This window comes from Kogia breviceps, chromosome 8 (assembly GCF_026419965.1).
Source record: "Kogia breviceps isolate mKogBre1 chromosome 8, mKogBre1 haplotype 1, whole genome shotgun sequence".
Taxonomy (NCBI): Eukaryota; Metazoa; Chordata; class Mammalia; order Artiodactyla; family Physeteridae; genus Kogia; species Kogia breviceps.
This window is the reverse complement of record NC_081317.1, coordinates 91,986,329-92,001,594: the sequence shown is the minus strand read 5'-3', so window position 1 is coordinate 92,001,594 and position 15,266 is coordinate 91,986,329. Positions and strand designations below refer to the sequence as shown.

At 47.1% G+C, this 15,266-nt stretch overlaps 1 protein-coding gene across 1 annotated transcript in view; it reads left to right on the top strand.

Annotated features, from left to right (window-relative positions):
- The window catches only part of GABBR2 (gamma-aminobutyric acid type B receptor subunit 2), a 375,844-nt gene extending 371,924 nt beyond the window's left edge, over positions 1-3,920 (top strand). The window contains exon 19 of the mRNA XM_059070981.2: positions 1,283-3,920. Coding sequence (XP_058926964.1) covers positions 1,283-1,448 — 166 coding nt within the window. The 3' untranslated portion in view covers positions 1,449-3,920. The remainder of the gene's footprint in view (positions 1-1,282) is intronic.
- The last annotated feature ends 11,346 nt before the right edge of the window (positions 3,921-15,266 follow it).

The following is a 15,266-nucleotide window of genomic DNA, read 5'->3' as shown; positions in this document are numbered from 1 at the left end:
GTTTCTGTGAGCAAGTTACACAAACTCTGTACCCTTCTCTCATCTTTATAATGGGAACAGCAGTGCTTCTTTTGCCTGTTGGGTTTTGTGAAGGTCTGGGGTTTTTCCCACCTGAGTGGCCAGGCCTGGGGACACAAGGAGGCCTAAGAGTTCAGGGAATGCAACTTCCCAGATGCAGTGGGAAACTGCACAAAACACAGCCGAGCAGGGGAGCAGCGGCCTGGGCACATTCGCCAAAGCAGCCTTCACAACAAATAAGGTGATTTACTCTCCTGCCTGCTGGTCGTGAGGACTGATGAGAAGGCAAGCGGAAGGGTGTGGCGGTGAGCAGGTAATCAGAAGGCTGCTCCCTTTTCACTCCACTCCTCCATCAGTCAATCCTGTTTACCCAGCCCCTGCCTCAGCCCGGCCTCAGATTTCTTTTTTCTGGCTGCCTTTCTGGGAACTTACCAGAAATTCCATGTTCTGGGGGCATAGAGAAGGAAGGAGCTCACTCTCTGAGGGGGTTAGCACAAAAATGATGACATTTAAATTGGATCTTAAAAGGAAAGCAGTCATCAGATGGGAAAGCAGAGGAAGAGCTATCTAGGCCGGGGAAACAGCATGTGCAGAGGCATGGAAGATTGCCCATAAGCAGGGTTTTAGAGGAAACTAGCCACCAGAGGGTAAGGTTTTTGGGGAGACGGGGTAGAAGGTTCACCTGGAGAATTTGACAAGAGGCAGATCTTGGGGAGCCCTGAATGCCCCATCCCAGTGCTGGAGAGAAAACACTAGTCACCAAAGAAGCCCAAAGACCAGGAAGGAACCTTTTGGAATTGGCCCAGCAAGAGGGACTGAGGTCCTGGACAAGAGACAGTGGCAGAGAAACCAATGAGGAAGGACAGAGCAGCTGAGAAGCCTTTCAGGGATGGAACCCAAAGCCAAGGCCATTCAGGGACTAGCAAGAGCAGCGAATGAGAGCTGTCTGTGTTTGCAGCGAAGCCCTGTTCGAAGGGCAAGGCCTGATTCTTAAAAATCACTGGAAGCTCGAGAAGCCTGCCTCCTCCTTGCTGCCGTTGCTCTGGTTATTCCTGGAGCAGCAGCTGGCACAGGCAGGCCTGCATTAAACACCTGCCAGATGGATGAGTGGTTAGATGACAGGATGGACAGATCTTGGATTCAGAGAGAAGTTAGCTTCTTAGCACCGCCATCAGCTTCTTAGCCAAAGCGAATCCAAGGGCCTTCCTGGTGAGCAGCCCACTAGCCTTCACTAACACCCCCCTTCCTTCTCTCCCTGCCACAGCATCCAGCGCCGGCTGTCCCTCCAGCTCCCCATCCTCCACCACGCCTACCTCCCGTCCATTGGAGGCGTGGACGCCAGCTGTGTCAGCCCCTGCGTCAGCCCCACCGCCAGCCCCCGCCACAGACACGTGCCACCCTCCTTCCGAGTTATGGTCTCGGGCCTGTGATGGCGGGAGGCCTGGGGCCGGGGCCTCCCCCGCGACGGAACCACACGGAGCAGAGGCATCTGCTACAGGAACCCTGTCAGCTCTGGCCGCGGAGAAGCTGGCGCCATGGCTGGCCTTGCGGGACTGCTCGGATGGCACAGAGTGCACAGGATGAGGGGCACTTGGCACCTGACCTCGCGCCTTATTTGTGAAGTTTTCATTCTTTCACAAAGAAGAGGAATGAAAATGACTTCTTCCTTAATGTCTGCAAAGGAGGAGGAGCTAGGATATTTGAAACTTGGCAAAAAAAAAAAAAAAAAAAAAAATCCTAGACAAGGAGAAAGTCACTAGAACTCCAGCTAGAAGTCACTGAGTGGCCCTGAGCAGCCTTGAGAAGCAGCGAGGGGCTTCTGGAGAAACCGCCTCTGCCTCTGCACACATGCCACCGGCTGTGGCCCCCCAGGCCAGCCCTTCTCCCCTCTGGGGAAGGAGGTGGGCAGGGCAGCCAGGCTCCCAGCTGCCAGTCCAGCCAACCCCAGCCTTCCTGGAACAGGGAGTCTGCAGAGAGGGCAGTCGGGCACAGCTCTGCGGGGCGAGGGCTGGGGTACCGGAGCAGGCTGACTCGCATGCCTCCCCGGTGGGACCTTACTCTCTGATAAATGCCACAGATTAATACAATAACACCCGTTCCGGGACCGTGGGGATTTAGGGCACGTCACTGCAGACACGCTCTGCAGCATTCACCCACAGTCGGCCATGCACCCACCACATCAGCCATGTCCTTGTGTTCGTATCAGGTGTTCCCCGTAATAAGGGGGGCACCCAAGCTAATCGTAGAATGTCTGTTCCCAGCAAACACGATAAAGAAAGATTGTGCACTTTAACCTCTCTCATCAGGGCCCACAGGGCTGGCTGGGGTTTTGTTTTGTTTTTCTCCACTGACTTTGTTTCTGACCAAAGTGAATCAGGGGCATCTGCTAGAAGACATCCCTGTAGTCATGGGGAGAGAGTTGCTAGCTGAGGGCTTCCCTTAACTTCCAGAAGGCAGCCTTCATTGGGACAAGCCAGCAAGCTCTGCCCTTGGGGGTCCCAGGGGTGATCAATCAGCACACTGATTCTCATTCATAAGATCACTCTTCCCTTTTAAACGAACCCCAAAGAGCACTGGCCTGGGAGTCACAAAGACCTGGGTTCAAGCCCTTGCTCCACTGCTAACTCCCTCCATGACCTTGGGCAAGTCACTTGTGTCTCTCTGAGCCTCAGTTTCCCATCTCTAACAAATTGGGGTTGAAATAACACCTGTCCTGCCCTACCTCACAGGATCACTCTGAAGATCAAAACTTGATCTCATCCTGGAAAGCTTCATACCAAACAGTGAAGCGGCCCTGACCCATGAGGTATTCAGGATGACCATGACCTTCAGCCCTCAGGACAGACGGGGCTGTGGCCCAGAGAAGCTCCCAGCACAGCCCTCTACCAGGATCCACCTGGATGGAGAGAGGTGGATCCCGATGATTTCTGTGACATTCCTGGGACAGGTTCATTTGCTAAAGAAAGGCCTGAATGACAATGTCCCGGATGTCTGCACAACTGAGCAGTTGCTCAACTCCCTAAAGAAACCTAATGGCAGCTTCAACAGGCAGGCAATAATCTCTTCCCAGACCACTGGAGTCAGGAATACAGTGTTGTCACCACCAGGGTTTGACAAAAGGGCCCACGGGAATCTTACCATCGCCAACATTTCAAAACACCCTATTTCACGTAGCATAGAGTTCCCCTCCCCTCCCCCAAAGAGAGGTTATGGAGGTACTGTAGCTTTTAGGGGAAAAAAAATGTTAACACATCACAGGTCAAGTTGAAGTCACTGTCTGTTTAGGCACTAAAAATCGGTGTTGTCACTCACTGTGTATTACAGTATTTACTTGCTTTCTTGATTTCACCAAACCAGATTTAATTTAAAGGACCACATTAATTTTTCAAAGGGAAAGAAACAATTCATTGTACATAATGTATACACACACACAAAAACAATACCTGTAGAAATATTAATCCAGCATAGCAGGGAAGAAGAAAAGAAACAAAAGTACTGGACAGTCGGAGGTGAGTGTGTGCATCTGTGACCCACTGTGACTCCTGAGCGTGCACAGTCTTCTAGGTTAACCCACACAGTACATTCTCTGTCTTAATGATACTGTAGGTTCACCTGTTTTTTTTAAATTTCCCCACAAATAACAAGACCCACAGAAGTGACTCTAGCTATTTAACGGTTCTGTCCTTTTATATGCAGCAAACACACCATACACTTCCGAAGAGGCTTCAGCCTGAAGGTGTTTTCCAATGATGTTAGTGCACAAACGCTTTAAATTAGACTGGAACTGCCAGAATCAAATGTAAATGAGGAATTTCTCTTACCCCTATTGCATGGTATCAATTTTTAATAAATTGTTGCAAATTTGTTTTTATGAATAAAAGGAAGAAAACTGTTGTCTTTAATGCCTACTCTTCCCAAAATGCAGGTCAAATCAGGCCATATTCTCCTGCTAAGAAACTCAGGGAAAGGCTCTGGCGGGGGGGGCAGTGCCTGCTCAGCAAAGTCCCTTCCTTCAGAAGCTGCCTTCCCCTGGCTTCTGCAGGCAGTAACAGAGAAGCCTGTTACCATGTGGTGATAGATCCAGGGGTGAAAACCTGACCTGAGCTGGGCCAGTAAGTCCCTTCCCCATGCAGATTAATTAGCCACGAAAGAGAAAAATGAAGCCAACACAGAGAAACAGGATCAAGAGATTGGTCCTGATGGTGTCCAAGCACCGCGTCAGCTGTTCCTGAAAGCCAAGAGCACCCCCCTCGTCTTTCCCGTGCTGGGATGTTCAGACCTTCCTCAGATTCTCAGTTCTCCCAATAAATCACCCTTTTTGCCTAGGTTAGTTCAAGTTCAGTTCCCATCAGTTGCAACCAAAGGGTTCCTGACCAGTCTAGAATGCTCCCTGCCTCCCCAGCCCCGAGTCCAGGCCATGACAGCCTCTGGAGACTTGGTCTCATGCTCCTTCCAGACTCATCACCCTCCTCCCCCGGACCCTATAGACTGTTTGCACTTCCTCCACTGCACTGGGCCTTCAGCCTGCAGCTCCATCTCAGGTCCACCCCATCCTTCAATGTCCCATCCAAAACCTCTTAGTTCCCCCAACTTGAAATCCTCTCTTCCACTGTCCCTCTCTCACCACACCGGGTAAAGGCTCACACTGGCCCTTCCTCTCCACCCCAGACAATGAGCTCCCCAAGGATGGGAGTCACATCTACTTCCTCAATGTCCCACCCCACATCAGGCCCTCCCACTGGCTCAGAACAGTCCTTGATGAGGCTTTTGCCAAGTTGAACATTTTGGCTGAGGCATGTCCATATTGGTTTCCGGGTCTGGAAGACAGAGCAAGGCCAGAGTGGCCAAAGTAGGGCAGGGAGGCCTGAAGCCATGTGACTAGGTGTGAGCCCCAGATATGGGGGGCTGGACCCACAGACTTCACTAGAAGGCTGGACCCAGTCTGGAGTTTCCTAGTACACAGGGTCCTCAGTGGTGAGCCTGCTGAGGAGAAGGGCTCCTGAATACTGACCACCTTTTAGACAGCCCTCCTATGGGATATAGGATGTTCAAGGGTGGGGAAGAGGTCCAACAAGGTAAGGAACTTACCCAAGGTCACCTAGTGAGTCATGGCAAGGGCAGGAACAGAACCAGAATCCTGATTGGTCTTCCTTCTCGACCTGACCTAGACTCACAGAAATTAAGAGCTAAGAAGGAACTTTGGGGTCATCTTGTCCAACCCCTCACTTTACAGGTGGGGCAAGTGAGGCCCAGTGACAGGAGCCAAGGGCGACCTGAAGGTCCTGAGAGGGCAGGCATGGAACCTGGATTTCCTGGCTTTAAGATCCAGCTCCTTCCTCACGCTTGACCCAGAACCACAGGTAGAACAACCACATCAGGGAGACATTTCTCCACCACCTCAGGTTCTTGAGAAATCTTCCTGTTTTCCCACTAAATACGGAATCAATTGATAAAAAAAATTTGGTCTTTCCTCTGAACACATCTGAAAAACAGCAATGCCCACAGGGCTGAAGAAAATGCTCATCACCATCATCAGTAGAGTTCTTCATGCCTTGCTTGGCCTTGGGGAACAGGTTTGTGGTAACAAGTCTAAAGGAAAGGACCCAAGAGCAGCGGGCACTTAATTCTTTCATATAGGGTTCTCGTTGTCTTCCTTTGGTTATGATTGGCTTATTTCTGAGGTAAAACTAAAATAAAGACTATTTCCCAGCCTCAGAGAGAGGCAATATGGAGTTGAATCCCTTTGAGAAAGTGCTGCTTGGTGGTCTCCTCACCCTGTGCTGTGCACACAACCCTGGGATCTGCTCTGAAGGAAGATGGGAAGAGGTTTCTAGAAACACGGAAGCTGGGGCACCAGCCAGAGCCCTGACTTCCCAGGCAGTTCCCCACGCTCAGCAGTCTCCTCTCTATAAGAATCCTCCTGGGACCTGACTCTAGAGGCTTAGAAGCCAGTGACACAGAGAGGAAGTGGTGCTGGGTTAAAAAAAACAAAACAAAACAAAAAACCACCTGTGGTCACTGGCTGCTCTGCCAGTCCATCCCGTTCCTGCCCCTCCCCTGGCGGCACAGCCCTGCTTGTTACAGAGGGAGAGGGACCTATGGGAGGGAATCTGGAGGGACCATCCTTGCTCCCATCCCTACACACAGGGATTGGCTCAAAGATGTGCTCATTACCTCAGCCCAGCCAATCAGAGCCCTTCCAGGGTTTTGGCCAGAGTTTCCAGGAGGTCTCAAACCTTGCCCTCCAACCAGAGAGAAATGAAAAGAGAGAAACTGAGCTCTGGTGACATCATTTGGGCTCAAGAATCAGCAATCCCTAAAGATACATCTGCCCTTGAGCTTCTCAGTTTTCAGCTAATATTATACATCTCTTTTTCTGCTTACAGAGTAGAGTTTCCATCGCTTAGAACCAAAAGAAATCTGTGGGAATCAGGGGGTTCCACATGAGGGCTCTTTGTTGTCTGAAACCTTTGAGAATTCTGCCCTCTTCCCTTCCCCTAGCTTTGAGGAGACATTAGAGAAATAGTTCCCTGTTCCCACACATACCACTGAAGCATGGAGGGTAGGTAAGGGGCATGGGGGCCTTAGAAGCCTCAGGAGGCTAAAGAAGGGTCAGTGGACCAGGCTGTGTAGCCCCAGGAAGGGCTCTGTGTCTGTTCCATGCTCTCTGCCCTTGTCCCCTGCCTGTGCCCCACCTCCCTGGCTGGTCACACCTTACTTGGCCTTGAGGAGCAGGGTTTGTGAGGTCCTGGGCAGTAAACGATTAACATATTCTCTTGAAGAGAAAATGAGTCCCCACCTCACCTCTACCCCATGCCCAAAACCCCTGCCAAGTCCCATAGGCTCAGTCATGCCTGGTCTGAACTTGTGTGGTCCTGGGTGGGTACTGCCTGGACATTACTATTCACCGCCTGGTTCCTCCAGTTCCCACTTTCAGGAGCCCCAAGCCCCCAGTGGGGCATCCACCGAGCCCCTGCTCTTCGTCAGGGCCTGTGCTGGGCACCAGGAAACAACAGTGAACAGGACACAGGTCTCTCGAAGCTCACAGAGTAACAGGGAAACAGGCGCATAAGGAAGAAACAATGACAGCTTATGATAAGTACCGAGCTCAAAATGTGGAGACAGAGGATGCTTCCTAGCGGGGGCAGAGGGGGTAACCTTCATACAGGGCTGGCTTTGTGGGCATATGACCAGTATAGTTGCTTCCAAGAGTCCCATACTTAGCTTAATGTTCTCCTGTCATTTTAAAATTCTTGATAACTTTTGAACAAGAGGCCCAGCATTTTCATTTTGTACTGTGCCCCACACACATTATGTAGCCAGTTCTATACCTAGACCTGAAGATGAGAAGGAGCTATCCAGCAAAAGACAGAAGGAAGAGGAAGGCATGGGGTGGGAACTGGCAGTCCAACTCCTGGAGAATGCACACACCTGCTGGGGCTGCCCCCTGTCCCCCCATTCCCACCCCCAGGCCAACTGGGTTGTCCCATGTTAATCATTTACACTGGAATCCATGTGGCCTCAGATCCCTGAAGGTTCAGACAGCATTAATCCTGTGTATGATGACATGGGTCACAGATCAAAATCTTCAGATCTGGGTACGGATTTCTACTCCTCCACTTATCTGGCTATGTGGCTTCAGATGATTCACTTAACCTCTCTGAGCTTCTGCTTCCACATCTGTAAAATGGGCATGATATTTCACCCAGGGGCTCATGTAGGTGAAAGTACTTTGTAAGCACTGAGCTGATATTTGTTCTATTCCCAGACAAGAGGAATGTAAAGTGAAGAGCCTCGATAGGTGCAGGGGGCAGCCCAAAGTCATCTAACTCCCTAATAACAGAATGCATTTTGGGAAGGAAATTGTTAGGGAGACTATCTTGACAAGCTGTGGGGGAGAAAAGGTGAGATTCTGAAGACAAGGCTTAAAAAGAGGGGAACAGTTCTGTTTGAAAGGACTAGAAATTTGGGAGTGGAAGGAGAGAGAAAGGTGAGAGAGGAAGGGGGGCAGAGTGGCTGAAAGACTTGGAAGAACAGAAACATCAAACATCTGATGTCAAGTCATTTGTGTTGCTATAAAATAAACCCTCTTCTTCCCTTCACTTCACTCCCTCCTGCAAAATATCCGTAAACCTTCAGTAATGTTTACTATACAAGCAAAAGTCTCGTGGGTTTTAGAAGAAATGAAAGAAAAGGACAAATTCTATGTTTGGATGGAAGCCAAAGTGGGGATAAAAGAAGATGCAGAGGGGAACATATGCTCCCTACACAAGTAAGAACAGGGAGCCAGAGGTGAGCACAAGTACAAGGTCCATGGAAATCCACAGAAGCACCAGAAAGGTGCTGGCCTTTTCCAGAGCCAGGTATGGGAGGAATAGGAAGTGTGGATTAATCCCCTCTAGATCTCGCCAGGCAGCATGATCCTTGCTGACATCTAGGTTACGTAAGTAACAGGAAACATTTTATCCCTTAGAGCCATAAGTCTCAAAGATCCTAACTGCAAAGGTAGAAATACTATATAAAGCAAGAGCAGTAACACCATGGTCAACTGGATCACAAAATAAAGTCCATAAACAAACCTCTGGGAGGGTGTAAAATTGGAGAAGCTGCCATCCTGGAGACTGGCAGAGTTGAAGAGCTGTCAGCTCAGCCGGCTTTGCACTTGAGGTCATGGCTACTCTCTCTGCTCTGGTCCACCACGCCCACAGGAGAGGTAGAGCCCTGTGCCAAGAGGAAAAACATTCGCTTTCCCTCCACCTGAATTCCAATGCCAAAGACCTAGGGCAGTGCTTGAAACCACAGGGTTACCTTTTAAGATGCAGTGCTGACTTAAATTGTTTTTATTAAGCAAGTTACCTAAATACGTTCAAACTAGACGTAAACTCATGCTTAGATCCTTCACAGAAAAGCCAAACACATTTATAACTTGAATGCAAAGAAAATGACAAAACCAATACAAACATCTTAACAACACTGATTTAAAGGGATAGATGACGTTTTGCTGAAAAATAAGTTGCAGCTCATAACGCAAGCAGAGCACCAACTGCTCCCAGGCACGCACATCCCTTTGAGTTCAGCCTGCCTGGTGTGATGACTCAATTATCACACTGCTTCTCTTTATTTAAACTACTGTGAAATTTTCATTTATTCAACACACTGTGATATCATTTGGCCTTCACTCAGCTCTAACACATCACTTCTCTATTAAATCCACTTTTTTTTTTTTTTTCTCATGAGCCATTGACAATCATGGGGTCATCCAGATAATACACACAAATCGAATGGTGATTGAGCACTGATGCTCATTAAGCACTAGGCAAAGGGCTTTGCAGGCATAATCTCTCTTAGATCTCACAGGGACCCCAGAGTAGGAACGATTACTGCTGCCCTTTTACAGCTAAAGGCACTCAGGCATAGTGCGTGAGTGCTGTCCCGGGTCACACAGCTGGGATGGAGAGTGGAAATCTGAACACAGCAGTCCGATGCTGGAACACACACCCTCTTTATACTTTCTTAAAAAGCCTCATAAGAATTAGCTTGATTCAGATGACCCAAAATATGCCTATTCAATTTGTTTTAGATGATCTTGAAATGAAAACACAATCTTTCAAAATTTTATAGATTTGCACACCTCTGAGATTCATCCAAGGCCATCACCTGAAGCTCTAAACCCTGGTCTGAGCATCTCTGGCCCCGGGCAGTGCGAGCAGAGGGAAACCCTCACTGCACTGAGGCCCAGGCAAGCCAACAGCATGGAAAAGCTATACAGAGACAAAACTCTACCCAAGCTGCCCACTGCTCAGATCCCCCCACTCCCACCCTTGACCACTGAATCCGGAGCACTCAGGCCTCCAAGATCTGGCAGAAGGACTCTGTCAGCATCCCAAGGCACGGGAAGCAAGATGGAAGATGCTCACCCTACTGGGGTGAAATGGCAGCCCTGGATAGATATTCACTGCTTAGAGTGACCAGGCTGGCAAAAACTGGAAATTACCCAAAAGCTATCAACAGTAGAAGAGAAAAAAATTTTGATGTAGTATATTCACAGAGTGGAATATCATATACCAGTGAGAATGGGAAGAAGTACAACTACATGTAACAAAAATGAATCTAAAACACGTGAAGGGAAAGAAGCCAGACATAAAAGACAATATACTCTAAGATTCCATTAATATAAAGTTCAAAAACAAGTAAAACTAACCTATTAAACATCAGAATAGTGGTTACCCTTTGCAGGAACAGGCAGTGGGGAAGATGGTATGAGGAGGGCTCCTGAGTGCTTCATGTGTTCTGATTTTTTACCTGAGCACTGGGTTATATTCTCTTCATGAAAATTCTTTAAACTGTACACTTATGTGTGATTATATATGTATATACACACACATATACATAAAACCACACATGTGTGTATATGTATACAAGACACACACACACACCATATATATATAATCACACATCGTAAGTACATACCTCAATAAAATATGCCTTTTCCTGGGCAGGAAAAAAATGTAGTCTATGAAGATTCTACAGCATAAAGACAAACATTATACAATCAGACTGAACATACTTTGGGAAAAGATTTCCCTCAGGAAATAGAAGTAAATGTCAAATCTCATCTGCTCTGTAGTTTCAAGAAAAACTAGTAAAACCTGGTTTCTATGAGACATGAGTACAGATAAATTGATGAAACAATGGGCTGAGAAGAAAAGAAGAAAAGGTAGGAAGAGAAGGAAGGAGGAGGGAGGGAGGGATCAAGGAAGTGTCAGAAGCCCATGCATTCTGGGAGGTATTCAAGATGACAGCGTAAAAGGACATGAAACTCACCTCCTCCCACAAATACATCAAAAATACATCTACAGGGGGAATTCCCTGGAGGTACAATGGTTAGGACTCCGCACTCTCACTGCTGAGGGCACGGATTCAATCCCTGATTGGGGAACTAAGATCCCACAAGCCATGCAGTACGGCCAAAATTAATTAAATTAAATTAAATTTTTTAAAAATTAAAACAGGGACTTCCCTGGTGGCGCAGTGGTTGGGAGTCCACCTGCCAATGCAGGGGACACAGGTTCGAGTCCTGGCCCGGGAAGATCCCATGTGCCTCGGAGCAGCTAGGCCCATGCACCACAGCTGCTGAGCCTGTGCTCTGGAGCCTGCAAGCCACAACTACTGAGCCCATGTGCCACAACTGGTGAAGCCCATGTGCCTAGAGCCCGTGTCCGCAACAGAAGTCACAACGAGAAGCCCACGCACCACAACGAGGAATAGCCCCTGCTCGCCACAACTAGAGAAAGCCCACACAAAGCAATGAAGACCCAACGCAGCCAAAAATCAATAAATAAATAAATAAAAATTAAAACAAAAAAAATTAAAACAAAAAAATATATCTACAGGGATTGGAGATAAGATGGCGGAGTAGATGGACTTGAGCTCACCTCCTCTGATGAAAACACACCAAAATCACAACTAATTGCTCAACAACCATTGACCAAAAGAAAGACTGGAGCCTACCAAAAAAGATACTCTACATCCAAAGACAAAGAAGAAGACACAACGAGACAGTAAGAGGGGTGCTTTTGTGACATAATCAAAACCCATACTGCTGGTGGGCGATCCACAAACTGGAAAATAATTATATTGCAGAGGTTCTCCCACAGGAGTGAAAGTTCTGAGCCTGTCAGGCTCCTCACCCTGGGGGTCTGGCATCAGGAGGAGGAGCCCCCAGGGCATTTGGCTTTGAAGGCCAGCAGAGCTTGAGTGCAGGAGCTCCACAGGACTGGGGGAAACAGAGACTCCACCCTTAGAGGGCACACATGAGGTTTCACAAACACTGGGACACAGGGCAAAGCAGTAACTCCATAGGAGCCTGGGCCAGACCTACCTGCAGGTCTTGGAGGGTCTCCTGGGGAGGTGGGGGTTGGCTGTGGCCCACTGTGGGGGCAAGGACACGTGTGGCAGAAGTCCCTAGGGAATATTCCCTAGCACGAGCTCCTAGAGGTTGGAGGTTGCCATTTTGGCACCAAGACCTGGCCCCATCCAGTAGCCTGCAGGCTCCAGTGCAGGGATGTCTCAGGCCAAACAACCAACAGGGTGGGAACACAGCCCTATGTATCAACAGATAGGCTGCCTAAAGACTTCCTGAGCCCACAACCATACCTAGCCACTCCCCTTGACATAGCCCTGCCCACCAGAGGGACAAGATCCAGGTCTACCCACCAATGGGCAGACACCAGTCCGTCCCACCAGGAAGCGTGCACAAGCCCGTGGCCCAACCTCACTCACCGGGGGCAGATACCAGAGGCAAGAAAAACTACAATCCTGCAGCCTGTGGAACAAAGCCCACAAACACAAAAAGTTCAACAAAATGAGATGACAGAGAAATATGCTCCAGACGAAGGAACAAGATAAAACCCCAGAAGAACAACTAAGTGGAGATAGGCAATCTGCCTGAAAAAGAATTCAGAATAATGTTAGTAATAATAAAATAAATTTAAAAAAATAAGTAATAATAAAGATGATCCAAGATCTCAGAAAAAGAATGGAGGCACAGACGAAGAAGATACAAGAAATGTTTAGCAAAGAGCTAGAAGATTTAAAGAACAAACAGACATAAACAATATAATAACTGAAATAAAAAATACACTAGAAGGAATCAATCACAGAATATATGAAGCAGAAGAACAAAAAAGTGAGCTGGAAGACAGACTGGTGGAAATCACTAACATGAAACAGAATAAAGAACAAAAGAAGGTCAAGAAATGAGGACGTGGGACTTCCCTGGTGGCACAGTGGTTAAGAATCTGCCTGCCGATGCAGGGGACATGGGTTTGAGCCCTGGTCTGGGAAGATCCCACACGCCATGGAACAACTAAACCTGTGCGCCACAACTACTGAGCCTGTGCTCAAGAGCCCGCAAGCCACAACTACTGAAGACCACATGCCACAACTACTGAAGCCCGTGCGCCTAGAGCCGGTGCTCCGCAACAAAAGAAGCCACCACAATGAGAAGCCCATGCACCACAACAAAGAGTAGCCCCTGCTCTCCACAACTACAGAAAGCCTGCGTGCAGCAACAAAGACCCAATGCAGCCAAAAATAAAAGTAATTAATTAATTTTAAAAAAAAAAGAAATGAGGACAGTCTAAGAGACCTCTGCACCAACAATAAATGCACCAATATTTGCATTATAGGAGTCCCAGAAGGAGAAGAGAAAAAAAAAAAGGGGACCTAAGAAAATATCTGAAGAGATGACAGCTGAAAAATTCCCTAACATGCAAAAGGAAACAGTCACCCAAGTCCAGGAAGCACAGAGAGTCCCAGGCACGATCAACCCATAAAGGAACACACCAAGACACATAGTAATCAACTTGACAAAAATTAAAGACAAAGAAAAATATTAAAAGCAACAAAGGAAAAGCAACAAATAACATACAAGGGAATTCCCATAAGGTTATCAGCTGATTTCTCAGCAGAAATCCTGCAGGCCAGAAGGGAGTAGCATGATATATTTAAAGTGATGAAAGAGAAGAACCTATAACCAAGAAGACTACCCAGCAAGGCTCTCATTCAGATTCGACAGAGAAATCAAAAGCATTACAAACAAGCAAAAGCTAAGAGAATTTAGCACTACCAGACCAGCTTTGCAACAAATGCTAAAGGAACTTCTCTAAGCAGAAAAGAAAAGGCCAAACTAGAAACAAGAAAATGACAAATGGGAAAGCGCACCAGTAAAGGCAAACATACATAAAGGTAGGAAATCATCCACATACAAATATGATATCAAAACCACAAATCGTGAGGATAGTACAAATGCAGAATATTGGAAATGCATTCAAAATTAAGAGACCAGCAACTTAAAGCAATCTTGTACATACATAGACTGCTACATCAAAAACTCATGGTAGCCACAAGCCAAAAAACTACAGTAGATACACACACGAAAAAGAAAAGACAATGCAAACACAACACTAAGGATAGTCATCAGGGAGTTCTCTGGCTGTCCAGTGGTTAGGACTTGGCACTTTCACTGCTGGGGCCTGGGTTCAATCCCTGGTTGAGGAACTAAGCTCCTGCAAGCCACAAGGGCACAGCCACAAAAAAAAAAAAAAAAAGATAGTCATCAAATCACAAGAGAAGAGAACAAAAGAGGAAGGGAAGAAAAAAACACCTATAAAAACAAATCCAAAACAATTAACAAAATGACAATAAGAACATACATATCGATAATTACCTTAAATGTAAATGGATTAAATCCTCCAACCAAAAAACACAGACTGGCTGAATGGATACAAAAATAAGACCTGTACATATGCTGTCTACAAGGGACTCAGTTCAGATCTAGGGTCACATACAGACTGAAAGTGAGAGGATGGAAAAAGGTATTCCATGCAGATGGAAATGAAAAGAAAGCCGGAGTAGCAATACTCATATCAGACAAAATAGACTTAAAATAGACTGTTACAAGAGACAAAGGATACTACATAATGATCAAAGGATCAATCCAAGAAGATATAATAATTGTAAATATATATGCACCCAGCATAGGAGCACCTCAATATATAAGGCAAATGCTAACAGCTATAAATGGAGAAATCAACAGTAACACAATAATAGTGGTCTGTCCACTGATGTAAGTAACACTTACATCAGTGGACAGATCATCTGAAGAGAAAATCAATAAGGAAACAGAGGCCTTAAATGACACGTTTGACCAGCTGGACTTAACTGATATCTATAGAGCATTCCATCCAAAAGCAGCAGAATACACATTCTACTCAAGTGCACATGGAATATTCTCCAGTAAAGATCAAAGCAAGCCTCAGTAAATTTAAGAAAACTGAAATCATATCAAGCATCTTTTCTGACCACAACAGTTTGAGACTAAAAATCAACTACAAGAAATAAAAACTGTAAAAAACACGTGGAGGCTAAACAACATGTTACTCAACAACCAATGGATCAGTGAAGAAATCAAAGAGGAAATTGAAAAATACCTAGAGACAAATGAAAACAAAAAACGATGATCCAAAATCTATGGGATGGGGCTTCCCTGGTGGCGCAGTGGTTGAGAATCCGCCTGCCGACGCAGGGGACATGGGTTCGTGCCCCGGTCCAGGAAGATCCCACATGCCGTGGAGTGGCTGGGCCCGTGAGCCATGGCCGCTGGAGCCTGCGCGTCCGGAGCCTGTGCTCCGCAATGGGAGAGGCCACAACAGTGAGAGGCCCGCGTACCGCAAAAAAAAAAAAAA